Source organism: Vipera ursinii, assembly GCF_947247035.1.
Source record: "Vipera ursinii genome assembly, chromosome: 4".
Taxonomy (NCBI): domain Eukaryota; kingdom Metazoa; phylum Chordata; class Lepidosauria; order Squamata; family Viperidae; genus Vipera; species Vipera ursinii.
Window position 1 is genome coordinate 4711404 of NC_139514.1, and position 13721 is coordinate 4725124.

General features: G+C 48.4%; 1 protein-coding gene across 1 annotated transcript in view; it reads right to left on the reverse strand.

Moving 5' to 3' along the window:
* INTS4 (integrator complex subunit 4) overlaps positions 1–13721 on the reverse strand; it is a 34650-nt gene that overhangs the window by 7292 nt on the left and 13637 nt on the right. Inside the window, exons 9-15 of the mRNA XM_083362528.1 lie at positions 13162–13318; positions 10939–11072; positions 9365–9522; positions 6001–6094; positions 4791–4871; positions 3437–3567; positions 2178–2234 (exon numbers count right to left, since the gene is read on the reverse strand). Coding sequence (XP_083218654.1) covers positions 2178–2234; positions 3437–3567; positions 4791–4871; positions 6001–6094; positions 9365–9522; positions 10939–11072; positions 13162–13318 — 812 coding nt within the window. The remainder of the gene's footprint in view (positions 1–2177; positions 2235–3436; positions 3568–4790; positions 4872–6000; positions 6095–9364; positions 9523–10938; positions 11073–13161; positions 13319–13721) is intronic.

Here is a 13721-nt window from a genome sequence, read left to right on the forward strand (position 1 = left end):
GACAGCTGTCCTGCCCTTTAAAAACACACACCTGTTTTGGGTTTACTGGTCTCAAGAAGCACTGTCTGACGTGAACCATGCCTCGCAGAAAAGAGCTCTCAGAAGATCTACGATCAAGAATTGTTGACGTGCATGAAGCTGGAAAGGGTTACAAAAGTATCTCCAAAAGCCTTGATGTTCATGTGTCCACGGTAAGACAGACTGTCTACAAATGGAGAAAGTTTAGCACTGTTGCTACTCTCCCTAGGCGTGGTCGTCCTGTAAAAATGACTGCAAGAGCACAGCGCATAATGCTTAATGAGGTAAAGAAGAATCCTAGAGTGTCAGCTAAAGACCTACAGAAATCTCTGGCACATGCTAACATTTGTGTTGACACATCTACAATAAGGAAAACATTAAACAAGAATAGAGTACATGGGAGGACACCACGAAGGAAGCCATTGCTGTCCAAAAAAAATATTGCAGCATGTTTGAAGTTTGCAAAAGAGCACTTGGATGTTCCACAGCACTACTGGCAAAATATGCTGTGGACAGATGAAACCAAAATTGAGTTCACAACTCAAAAAAGGGCCGAGTTCGAAGAACCCTACTTTGGAGGAACTGTTCCATCTGCAGCATCAGGGATGGTTTGCAAGGTACCGTCTGAGAAATCAAGTGGGTGCACACAAAGGGTTAGTCGATGCTCCTATTGTTCATATGTGACGTTTTCATAAAAAGCAGGAGATTCGACTCCGTGATTGTGACTGCCCTCTTGCCTTTTTTTTAATAGCACCCCGCAGACACCCCTGATCTGTAGCACTCTCTCCTCCCAACCCTTCCCTAATTGGCTTTTGAAGTTTGCAAAAGAGCACCTGGATGTTCCACAGCACTACTGGCAAAATATACTGTGGACAGATGAAACCAAAATTGAGTTGTTTGGGAAAAACACACAACACTATGTGTGGAGAAAAAAAGGCACAGCACACCAACATCAAAACCTCATCCCCACTGTAAAACATGGCGAAGGGAGCATCATGGTTTGGGGCTGCTTTGCTGCCTCGGGGCCTGGACGGATTGTTGTCATTGATGGGAAAATGAATTCCAGAGTTTATCAGGACATTTTGCAGGAAAACGTACGACCATCTGTCCGCCAACTGAAGCTCCGCAGAGGAATGGGTAATGCAACAGGACAATGACCCAAAGCATACAAGTAATTCAACAAAACAATGGCTTCAACAGAACAGAATACGCCTTCTGGAGTGGCCCAGTCAGAGTCCTGACCTCAACCCGATTGAAATGCTGTGGCAACTGTATACGTGTGGCCCAGGATAATGTTGCAGGATCCAATCAGAGTGGGTCACCAGGACCAAAGTTTTATTCTTCCAAGCTTGGCTAACAATTCTCAAAGTCTTCAAGATAGCCATTTGCTTAGAACATCCAGAATATGCTCTAAAATTACCTCCCCAGATTGAAGACTTTCGGTATTGTTAGTCATGCCTACCTTATCAGCAATCCAGGTATAGGTTTTTCAGCGCACCTGTATTGTAACGCCTTGACTAATCTTGTTCTTGGTTAGACGAGAAGACCCGAACTCTTTGGCAATCTCATATTGCAACAAACATGCATTCAGTTTCTCAGCTACTATGTTTGTTGGCCGTGTAGAGACAAAAATAGCCAGGGAAATAACTGAAGCCTGAAACGGCCCCTTGTCAGTCAATAGGAGCGCTGATTTAACACTGGCCTACCAGATACTTAGGAGCCGAGGGGACACAGGGAAACAACAATCAACAACTTAGTAGCTGGCCAGAAATGGTTGCTCTCTATGGCTTCCCTAAAATGTCTCAATTAAATCAGCATTTTTTTTCTAGATTGATTGACTGATTGACGGGCATCTTTCCAGGATGAGCCTCAGATCCCAGCATCTTGCTATTTTTATTTTTCAATTACACACTGAAGGTTTGTAGAACTCAGGCGCATATCAGCAAACTAAGTGTAATACTTGAGGCTTTTTTTGTAATTAAAACAGCTTGAAAATATAAAGTCAGATGGTGCAGGGAGATGGACAGAAAGTAATTCTGCTAAAAAGAATGGATGAATGAAAGAATCCCTATATGTATGAATAAAACAAACGTGTGAGAAGAAAAATGAGAATAAGGTCTTGCTTGCACCCGAGGAGTATCTAACCAGACTGTACACACCTTTGAAAACAGTCCACTTCTTGCAAAAATTTCTCACATATGCCGAGCGGTTCCACCCTGTAACAAAGATACAAAATCCATTCTAGATATCCCAATTTTTTTGCCGGTTCCAAGTCACTTGCAGGAGCAGAAAGTCAGACAAGGTTATTCTATAGAAAAGCTGGCTTGGGAATATAAGTGGCGCAAACTATTTTTCACTCCAACTCTGATTTAACCATCAGTTCCGTGCTAGGCCTATGATAAACTGCTTTGGAACCAAAAATGAGTCCTTAGGGAGAAGGGCGGTATACAAATCGAATAAATAAATAAATAAAAAGAAATAAAATCAGATTTCGACCTTTTGGGAGGAAAATTGCCTTGGACAAGTGACACCCGCATCATTTCTGACATACGGGTAATCCTCAACTTACGACCATTCATTCAGCAACCATTCAGAGTTACGACCGTGCTGAACAAATGATGGTTATAAGTTGGTTATTTGGAATTACAGCTGCACCAGCACACCTGTAGTCATATGACCATTCGTCTGGGCACTTGGCAAGCAATTCGCATTGCCGGCATCAAGTTCCCTTCGTCCAGTGCGCTCCCACAGGGAGGGTCTTCTCAGGGTGCCACTGGTAAGAGACTGCCGGCGGGTAACACCCAGGGATAGGGCCTTCTCAGTGGGGGCGCCTGCCCTTTGGAACCAGCTGCCAGTGGAGCTGAGGACTGCCCCCGACCTCCGTTCATTCCGCCGGGGCCTGAAGACCTGGCTCTTCGAGCTCTCTGGCCCAGGCTGAGGAGTAATTTATTTTAATTGGGGTTTCACTTATACAGGGATAAATTTAATTTTTTTTAAACTTGTTTTTTTAACGTTTGTATTTTGTTTTTTAATTACCCTGTAAACCGCCCTGAGTCCTTCGGGAAAGGGCGGTATATAAATGTAAATAAATAAATAAATAAATAAATAAATAAATAAATAAATAAATAAATAAATAAATAAATAGGTACCAAGCACACTGAGCCCAGGATAGTAATTTGAACCCCTGAATCAGAATAGATCTGGAAGGGACCTTGGAGGTCTTCTAGTCCAGCCCCTTGCTCAAGCAGGAGATCCTCTTACCAGTCCAGACAAGTGACTGTCCAGTCACTTCTTAAAAACCTGCATTGGTGAAGCGCCCACAACGTCTGGTGGCAAGCTGTTCCGCTGGCTAATTGTCCTCCGCTAATTGATCTCTCCACCGATTCGGCCTCCCCAAAGTCCCAGACAGCCTCCTTACCCTCTCGTTGTCCGCACCGTCACAATCAGTTGGAGAGCCTTTGCCTGCAGCCTCATATGGTGGATGATGACCACCTGCCCATGCTCCACGTTGCTGTACATGAACTCCATCTTGTACGTTTCTTCCATAATCTAGACAAGAAATCACCGGTTGTTTGTTTTTTTAAAAAAATTCTGTCAGATTCCCAAAGAGGTTGCTTCGCCTGAAAAACGTGGCGAGGCCACTTCAAACCCAGAAAGGGTGAAGCAACCACACAGCGCACTGTAATCAAACCAAGCATCAAGAACCTCTTCTTAGCACATCCTATCTGTTGTAATAGCGATAGCACTGGGGAGTTACATACGGACCCACAGTGCTTTTGCAGCACGCTCGGGGCAGTTTACAAGGTCACAATATTGTACTCAAATCAGAATAGAGCAGGAAGGGACCTTGCACGTCTTCTGGTTCAACCTCCTGCTCAAGCAGCAGACCTTATCTATCATTCCCAACAATCCGGCTCCTCATTTTACCGACCTCGGAAGGATGGAAGGCTGAGTCACCCTTCAGTCAGTCAGAATTGAACTCCTGGCTGTGGGCAGAGTTTGCCTGCAATGCTGCATTCTAACCATTGCGCACCTCCTTCCTTCCTTCCTTCCTTCCTTCCTTCCTTCCTTCCTTTCCTTCCTTCCTTCCTTCCTCCCTCCCTCCCTCCCTTCCCTTCCCAACAAATCAGAAGATAGCAACAGAAACGGCACTCAGATTTACAGTATATACAGCTTCACAGTTGCTTTACAGCTGCCTCTAAGCACTCTACAGAGTCAGCATATCACCTCCAACAATCCGGGTCCTCATTTTACCAACCTTGGAAGGATGGAAGGCTGAGTCGACCTTGAGCCGGTCAGGATCGAACTCCTGGCTGTGGGTGGAATTTAGCCAGCAATACTGCATTCTAACCACTGTGCAGAAGGAAGGAAGGAAGGAAGGAAGGAAGGAAGGAAGGAAGGAAGGAAGGAAGGAAGGAAGGAAGGAGGGAAGGAGGGAGGAGGGGGAGGAAAGGAGTGAGGGAGGAGAGGAAGAAAGGAAAAAGGGAGGAGGGAGGGGAGAGGAAGGAAGGGAGGGAGGAGAGAGGGAGGGAGGGAGGAATGAAGGAAGGAAGGAGAGAGGGATGGATGGGTGGGTGGATGAAGGAAGTATGTTAGGAGTAGATAGAAGGAAAGGGAGGGATGGAGGAAGGAAGGAAAGGAAGGGAGGGAGGGAGGAGGGGAGAGGAAAGGAGCGAGGGAGGGGAGGAAGAAAGGAAGAAAGAAGGGAAGAAGGGAGGAGGGAGGGGAGAGGAAGAAAGGGAAGGAAGGAATACCGCCCCCCCCCAGCCTACCTGTCGAGCTGCAGCCAAGGCCAGCGCATTCTGTTTGACATACAGGGGAGCTGCGACGTTCCAGAGTTTTTCCTGCAGAGCCTAAAAACGAAAAGATGCTGAGAGGTCGTCCCAGAGGTGCTTTTTCAAAAGGCAACCGGACTTTATTTTTCTTGGAAGGCGTTTCGCTTCTCACCCAAGGAGCTTCTTCAGTTCTGACAGAACGGTGGAGGATGGAAGGATTCACTTTCCTTGCAGCTTATCTAGTCCTTGCCGTCTGCCCTTTCTTTCTGGAAATCTGCTCATCCTCCCGCACCATTCGAATGGGTGCTTCCGCCCCAAAGTGCATCGCTAAAAGTCTACGGAGCTTCTCAGCCACCCAGGCCGTGCCTGTCCTCCACTTAGCCAGGGAAACTGTGGGGTCCGCTGTCATTGTTGAGGACTATCTGTACTCTTACCTGTTTTCCCCATTAACAACCATCCTGAGAGGTGGGATTTATTTATTTATTAATTTTATTTGTATACCGCCCTTCTCCCGAAGGACTCAGGGCGGTGAACAGGGCAATACATATTAAAAAACAAGATACAAAAATTAAAAACGATTAAACAAAATGCCCACGAATAAGTTAAAACACATTAAAAAGTAGGTTAAAACACATTAATAAAACCCAACCCCATCCCATCAGGCCAGGCCAGCTTGTTCGAAAAGGTAGGTTTTGAGATCGCGCCGGAAGGAGCGGATGAGCTGAAAGGGAGTGACTGGCCCCACGTAATTTCCTAACTCAGGGGTCTTCAAATGTGGCCCTTTTCTGACTTGTGGACTTCAACTCCCAGAATTCCTCAGCCAGCATGGGGGAACTATGGCCCCTTCGTGACTTGTGGACTTCAACTCCCAGAATTCCTCAGCCAGCATGGGGGAACTATGGCCCCTTCATGACTTGTGGACTTCAACTCCCAGAATTCCTTAGCCAGCATGGGGGAACTATGGCCCCTTCGTGACTTGTGGACTTCAACTCCCAGAATTCCTGAGACAGCATGGGGGAAACTATGGCCCCTTCATGACTTGTGGACTTCAACTCCCAGAATTCCTAAGCCAGCATGCCTGGCTGAGGTATTCTGGGAGTTGAAGTCCACAAGTCAGAAAAGGGCCACGTTTGAAGACCCCTGTCCTAACTCACCCCAAGAGCAAGGACAGCACCCAGCTTCGTCTCCAGCAGTTACAAACGCATACCTGAATGAGAAGAAGCTGGCAGCGCAGGTAAGCGGCAGAGAAGTCAGCCATGCCAGCTAAGTCAGACTGTAGTTCTCCAAACCTCTGAAGGTCCCTGGGTAAAAAAGGTAAAAAGATAAATAGCAATGGCACTTAGACTTATAGGCCGCTTCACGGTGCTTTTACAGCCCTCTCTCTAAGCGGTTTACAGAGTCAGCATATTTGTCCCCCAACAATCTGGGTCCTCATTTGACCGACTTCGGAAGGATGGACGGCTGAGTCCAGCTTGAGCCGATCAGGATCGAACTCATGGCAGTCTACAGAATCACCCTGCAATACTGAATTCTAACCACTGCGCCACCATGGAGTCCCTGCAAGTTTACTGTGCTAAAGTAACGTTTCCCTCTGTCCGGTCATATCAGATTCTAGTCAGCGGTAGGCAACCTTGGCTGTTTTGTGACTCGTGGACTTCAACTCCCAGAATTCCTGAGTCAGCCATGCTGAGGGGAAAGGGAGAGGTTTCCAAGCTGAGCCATGCTGGCTGAGGAATTCTGGGAGTTGAAGGGGCCATAGTTCCCCCATGCTGGCTGACGAATTCTGGGAGTTGAAGTCCGCAAGTCATGAAGGGGCCATAGTTCCCCCATGCTGGCTCAGGAATTCTGGGAGTTGAAGTCCGCAAGTCATGAAGGGGCCATAGTTCCCCCATGCTGGCTCAGGAATTCTGGGAGTTGAAGTCCACGAGTCACGAAGGGGCCATAGTTCCCCCATGCTGGCTGACGAATTCTGGGAGTTGAAGTCCGCAAGTCATGAAGGGGCCATAGTTCCCCCATGCTGGCTCAGGAATTCTGGGAGTTGAAGTCTGCAAGTCATGAAGGGGCCATAGTTCCCCCATGCTGGCTCAGGAATTCTGGGAGTTGAAGTCCACAAGTCATGAAGGGGCCATAGTTCCCCCATGCTGGCTCAGGAATTCTGGGAGTTGAAGTCCGCAAGTCATGAAGGTGCCATAGTTCCCCCATGCTGGCTCAGGAATTCTGGGAGTTGAAGTCCACAAGTCATGAAGGGACCATAGTTCCCCCATGCTGGCTGACGAATTCTGGGAGTTGAAGTCCGCAAGTCATGAAGGGGCCATAGTTCCCCCATGCTGGCTCAGGAATTCTGGGAGTTGAAGTCCGCAAGTCATGAAGGGGCCATAGTTCCCCCATGCTGGCTCAGGAATTCTGGGAGTTGAAGTCCGCAAGTCATGAAGGGGCCATAGTTCCCCCATGCTGGCTCAGGAATTCTGGGAGTTGAAGTCCGCAAGTCATGAAGGGGCCATAGTTCCCCCATGCTGGCTCAGGAATTCTGGGAGTTGAAGTCCACAAGTCATGAAGGGGCCATAGTTCCCCCACGCTGGCTGACGAATTCTGGGAGTTGAAGTCCGCAAGTCATGAAGGGGCCATAGTTCCCCCATGCTGGCTCAGGAATTCTGGGAGTTGAAGTCCGCAAGTCATGAAGGGGCCATAGTTCCCCCATGCTGGCTCAGGAATTCTGGGAGTTGAAGTCCACAAGTCATGAAGGGGCCATAGTTCCCCCATGCTGGCTCAGGAATTCTGGGAGTTGAAGTCCGCAAGTCATGAAGGGGCCATAGTTCCCCCATGCTGGCTCAGGAATTCTGGGAGTTGAAGTCCGCAAGTCATGAAGGTGCCATAGTTCCCCCATGCTGGCTCAGGAATTCTGGGAGTTGAAGCCCACAAGTCATAAAAGAGCCAAGGTTGCCTACCCCTGTTCTAGGGGATGCTGCTTATCTCCGTTTCTTAGCTGAGGGAGCCAGCATTGTCCAAAGACGCGTCCATGGTCATGTGGCTATATGCCAAAGGCACCAGGAATGCTGTTACCTTCCCACCAAAGTGGTGCCTATTTATCTACTCACATTTGCATGCTTTTGAACTGCTAGGTGGGCAGGGAGCTGGAGCAAGGGACGGGAGCTCACCCTGTCTTGCGGCGCTGTGTCTCGAACCCGGGCTATTAACTTTCCTACCAGTCATAGCTGACTTTAGTGGGCTGTGCTCATCTCGTGTTTCTAGGCCACTGAGCAAGCGATGTGCGAAGACATTTCCACAGTCACGTGGCACAGAGCATGCAGCGACACACAGCGTGCGTTGTTCCCTTCCCGCCCGAAGTGGTACCTATTTATCTACTCGCAATTTGCGAACTTTGCTAGGTGGGCAAGAGCTGGAGCAAGGGACGGGAGCTCACTCGGTTACGAAGTGGTGGGACTCGAACCGCCACGGCACAGACCTTCTAAGCCACTGAGCAGCTACACCTCCGGGGGGCACAGAAAAGAGTGGGGGAAATTCTGCTTTGTCAGCAACAGGCCACCAGAGTTTTGGGCCGTTCGCGTTCTCAAAGACAAGACTCCGCCAATTTGTTTCCAGGGATAAAAGGAGAGGGAAGATGGATTTTGTCTGGCCCACTTTGTTTTTTTTTTTTAAATTTTTAATTTTATTAAACAAATTTTAAATAAAAAAAACAAGAACATTATTACAACATACTGAAAAGTGCGTCAAATAGAAAAACATCAAAACATCCTAGACACCAAAAAAAAAAAAAAAAAAACAACAACATTAGACAGGACCGGGGAGTGTAATACTACCCCTAATTTCTTTTTCTCGTGCATCCCAGGCTAAGTAACCTTTAATTACCAAATATTAGAAATCTATAATTGTATGTATCTCCAGATTCTATACCTCAAATAATAATACACAATCATCTGGTATTTCCCCCGTTGAGGTTAAATATTCTATTTTGTAACCATGAATACCAGGAGTCCCAACTTTTATTGAAAAGTGATTCACTTTTCCCTTTGAGAATATATGTCATTCGATCTGACTCTGCGCATAGTAATACTTTCTCTATTACTTGATAGTCCGTTGGGATTTCCATCGTCTTCCAATATTGCGCATAAATCATACGCGCCGCTGTTGTAATATGTATTACTAGATACCAAACATTTTTGGGTACTTCTTGTGGCTTCATCCCCAAGAGGAAAATAGCTGGGTCCAATTGAAGATCGTATCCTGTTATTTGAAATAACCAATTTTTTATATTGGTCCAGTAACGCCTAACCTTTGGACAAGTCCACCATTGATGGTAGAAAGTGCCCCTGGCGGAATCACATTTCCAACATTTGTCATTTGCATTGGGAAACATTTTTGAAATTCGTGCGGGAGCTAAGTCTGGCCCACTTTGGACGCCAACCCTACACTGCTGAGTAGGGGCACCCCGTATAAGGGTTTTGGGGGGGGCGCTGAGAAGCAGAAAACTACGCAGAGAACTCAGTGGACGCCACCAAATTGGGTGAAGGTAACCAGCCCACCCCCTCCCTCTCGTTTTCCAAAGCCAGTACCGAATGGTGAACTCAAGCAGCTCCTGAAAGCCCGGCGGATCGAGGTGCTGAAGGCTGAAAACTCTTTCGAGGCTCTGCTGCAGAAATTCCTGAGAAGGGTCTTCCGGAAGGCCGAGGCTGGCCAGCGCGGAAGGAGAGGCCGTCTTTTTCCCAGGCAGCTATGGGAAGAGCAAAAAAGGAGAAAGGAGACAGAAATGAGAGAGATGTTGGGAAGAAGGGGAATGGAATGAAGTAAAGAAGAGTGGACGAAGGGAAGGGAAGGAGAAAGGGGAAGGAGGATAGGAAAAGGAAAGAGGAAAGGGAAGTGGTTGAAGGGAAGGAAAAAGGGAAGGGAAGGGAAGGGAGGGAGGAAGAGAGGTGAAGGGAAGGGAAGGAAAAGGAAGGAGAAAGGGAAGGGAAAGGGCAAGGGAAGGGAAGGAGGATAGGAAAAGGAAAGAGGAAAGGAAAGAGGAAAGGGAAGTGGTTGAAGGGAAGGAAAAAGGGAAGGGAAGGGAGGGAGGAAGAGAGGTGAAGGGAAGGGAAGGAAAAGGAAGGAGAAAGGGAAGGGAAAGGGGAAGGGAAGTAGGATAGGAAAAGGAAAGAGGAAAGGAAAGAGGAAAGGGAAGTGGTTGAAGGGAAGGGAAGGAAAAAGGGAAGGGAAGGGAAGGGAGGGAGGAAGAGAGGTGAAGGGAAGGGAAGGAAAAGGAAGGAGAAACGGAAGGGAAAGGGGAAGGGAAGGAGGATAGGAAAAGGAAAGAGGAAAGGAAAGAGGAAAGGGAAGTGGTTGAAGGGAAGGGAAGGGAAGGGAAGGGAAGGGAGGGAGGAAGGGAGGTGAAGGGAAGGGAAGGAAAAGGAAGGAGAAAGGGAAGGGAAAGGGAAGGGAAGGGAAGGAGAAAGGGGAAGGAGGATAGGAAAAGGAAGGGAAAAGAAAGAGGAAAGGAAAGTGGTTGAAGAGAAGGAAAAGGGAAGATAAATGGATAAAGGAAGGAGAGGAAAGGAAAGGACAGGGAAGGAAAGGACAGGGGAGGGAACGGAAGGGAAGGAGAGGAAAGGAAAGGAAGTGGTTGAAGGGAAGGAAAGGAGAAAGGGAAGGGAAGTGGATGAAAGGAGGGAAGGGAAGGTATAGGTGACCCTGAGCACACAGGTAAAGCTCCAAATGGCCTCAACGACCCTCTAAAAGGAGGCAAATGAGCAGCTCTCTGCAAGGAGTACAAATCCTTCCCTTCTCCACCATCCAGTCAGAACCTGAAGAAGCTTCTGGGATGAGGAGCGAAACGTCTTCAAAAGAAAAACCAAGAAAGCCGCGTTGCCTCCTGAAAAAAAAGCCCCTTTGAATCAACCCTGACCTGGAGGACAAGAGAACCTCCCCAGACACCGAAAGGTAAATCACGTGACCGCGGGGATGCTGTAACGGTCGTTAAGTGTGGAAAAATGGCCGTAGGTGACTTATTTCAGTGCCCGTTGTAACTTCGAACAGCCCGTCATCTGTAAGGTGTCCTGTGAGAAGTTGAGGACAGCTTGTAAAAAAAACCACACAAAAAAATAATAATACCCGACGTGGTATCCCAAGAGCTCATCCCAACGGCTCAACTCACCCTCAAAGGCGGGACAAGGTGCGAGAGGCTATCCCGAAGGTAAGCGTAGTGCCGGAAGGTGTGGTCGGAGAAGAGCGCAGGCATCGTTGGGCAGGATTTGGCCGCGTTGAAAATAAGAACCAGGACGGCAATATCTGGGCCGCAAGTTAAGGGAGGAGGAAGACGTCGGAGCCTTGATGGGAAAGCAGTTGAACAAAACTCTTGAATGCAAAGGGGGGCAGCGGGGGGCGGGAAAATGAGTTGGCAACTGCAAAAACACAGCTGGGGAGGGCAGCACGAAACCAGAGGTGCAAGGAGCACGGGAGCCGTGGCGGCGGAGGGGTTAGAAGGCAGCATGGCAGGCTGACTCTGCCCACTGCCAGCCGTTCGATCCTGACCAGCTGGAGGTTGACTTAGCCTCCTATCCTTCTGAGGTCGGTAAAATGAGGACCCAGATTGTTGGGGGGGGGCAGGTAAAAGGTGTGATATGCTGACTCTGTAAACCGCTTGGAGAGACTGTAAAGCACTATGGAGTGGTATATAAGCCTAAATGTTAGAAAGAAGGAAGGAAGGAAGGAAGGAAGGAAGGAAGGGAGGGAGGGAGGGAGGGAGGGAGGGAGGGAGGGAAGGAAGGAGGGAGGGAGGGGAGGAAACAAAGAAGTGAGGAGGGAAGGAGGGAGGGAGGGGAGAGGAAGGAAGGAAGGAAGGAAGGAAGGAAGGAAGGAAGGAAGGAAGGAAGGAAAGAGGGGAGGAAACAAGGAAGTGAGGAGGGAAGGAGGAGGGAGGGAGGAGGGAGGAAGGAAGGGAGGGGAAGGAAGGAGGAGAGGGAGGGGAGGAAGCAAGCAAGGAAGGGAGGATGGAAGGAGGAAGGGGAGAGGAAGGAAGGAAGGAGGGAGGGAAGCAAGGAAGGAAGAAGGAAAGAAGGAAGGAAGGAAGGAAAGGAGGGAGGGAGGGAAGCAAGGAAGGAAGGAAGAAGGAAGGAAAGGAGGAAAGGAGGGAGGGAGGGAAGCAAGCAAGCAAGCATGCAAACAGACTTAATACTCCTGCCTCTTGGATATTTTCCCAGCCACATGAGGTGGGTTGGTCTGAGAGGGACTGGCCCAAAGTCACCCATGCCTAAGGTGGACCTAGAACTCCCTGTCTCCTGGTGATCAGCCCAAAGTCACCCAGCCAGCTTTCATGCCTAAGCCAGAACTAGAACTCCCTGTCTCCTGGTGATCAGCCCAAAGTCACCCAGCCAGCTTTCATGCCTAAGCCAGAACTAGAACTCCCTGTCTCCTGGTGATCAGCCCAAAGTCACCCAGCCAGCTTTCATGCCTAAGCCAGAACTAGAACTCCCTGTCTCCTGGTGATCAGCCCAAAGTCACCCAGCCAGCTTTCATGTCTAAGCCAGAACTAGAACTCCCTGTCTCCTGGTGATCAGCCCAAAGTCACCCAGCCAGCTTTCATGCCTAAGCCAGAACTAGAACTCCCTGTCTCCTGGTGATCAGCCCAAAGTCACCCAGCCAGCTTTCATGCCTAAGCCAGAACTAGAACTCCCTGTCTCCTGGTGATCAGCCCAAAGTCACCCAGCCAGCTTTCATGCCTAAGCCAGAACTAGAACTCCCTGTCTCCTGGTGATCAGCCCAAAGTCACCCAGCCAGCTTTCATGCCTAAGCCAGAACTAGAACTCCCTGTCTCCTGGTGATCAGCCCAAAGTCACCCAGCCAGCTTTCATGCCTAAGCCAGAACTAGAACTCCCTGTCTCCTGGTGATCAGCCCAAAGTCACCCAGCCAGCTTTCATGCCTAAGCCAGAACTAGAACTCCCTGTCTCCTGGTGATCAGCCCAAAGTCACCCAGCCAGCTTTCATGCCTAAGCCAGAACTAGAACTCCCTGTCTCCTGGTGATCGGCCCAAAGTCACCCAGCCAGCTTTCATGCCTAAGCCAGAACTAGAACTCCCTGCCTCCTGGAGAGCGGCCCAAAGTCACCCAGCTGGCTTTCAGGCTTAGAGGAGCAGGCAAATCCCCATCTGTCAACTGCATGGATGTTAAAATACAGCTGCAATTTTACCGAGGGCTTTTCTTGTCGTGATACCCCAGGAAACCACAACTGGCACAAAAGGCGTCTTGCATTCCCATTTGCAATTCAAGCCTTCTGTTGTTTCAGCAGCTGCTTGGAAATCACAAGCAGTTTTGTGCACTAAATCTGAAATCCTCTGGAGCAATTTTACGCAGAACAGGTGGGGGGAAAAAAAAAGGATACAAGCTGGATCGTCCATGTCTGGTTCAGGGGTGTCAAAGAAAGGGTGGGTCCCCAACAATTCAGGGACCAGTGGGAGCACCAGAGTGGGGTGCCTGCTTCCCAGAAACTTTAAACACCTGGGAAAAAAAACACAGACATTCAAAGCAGAGAAAGTTCCCTTTTATTGCAACCAAACAGCAAACTCTTCAGGACGACAAAATTTATTTATTTTTTTAAAAAGGTACAGTAATTATTTACGAACGCTTAGAATATACAAAATTAAGAGGTTTCAGAGGAAAGAGAAAATAGAACATAGGATCAGAAATTTAACTGGATCAATATCCCTGGAAGACCACGTTAGCATTTGTATTCCTGTTGTTGTAGATTGGCAACTTCGGTTACTTCCAACGCTGTAATAATTATTTAATCAATTGAAATCCATTCAACGGCACGTTTCCTGGATACGAGGATGTCTCTTCTGGATGAACTTAATTCAGTCAATAAGGGTCGGAGATGTACAGGTAATCCTTGTTTCACAACGGTCTGTTTAGTGACCGTTTGAAGTTACAACAGCACTGGGG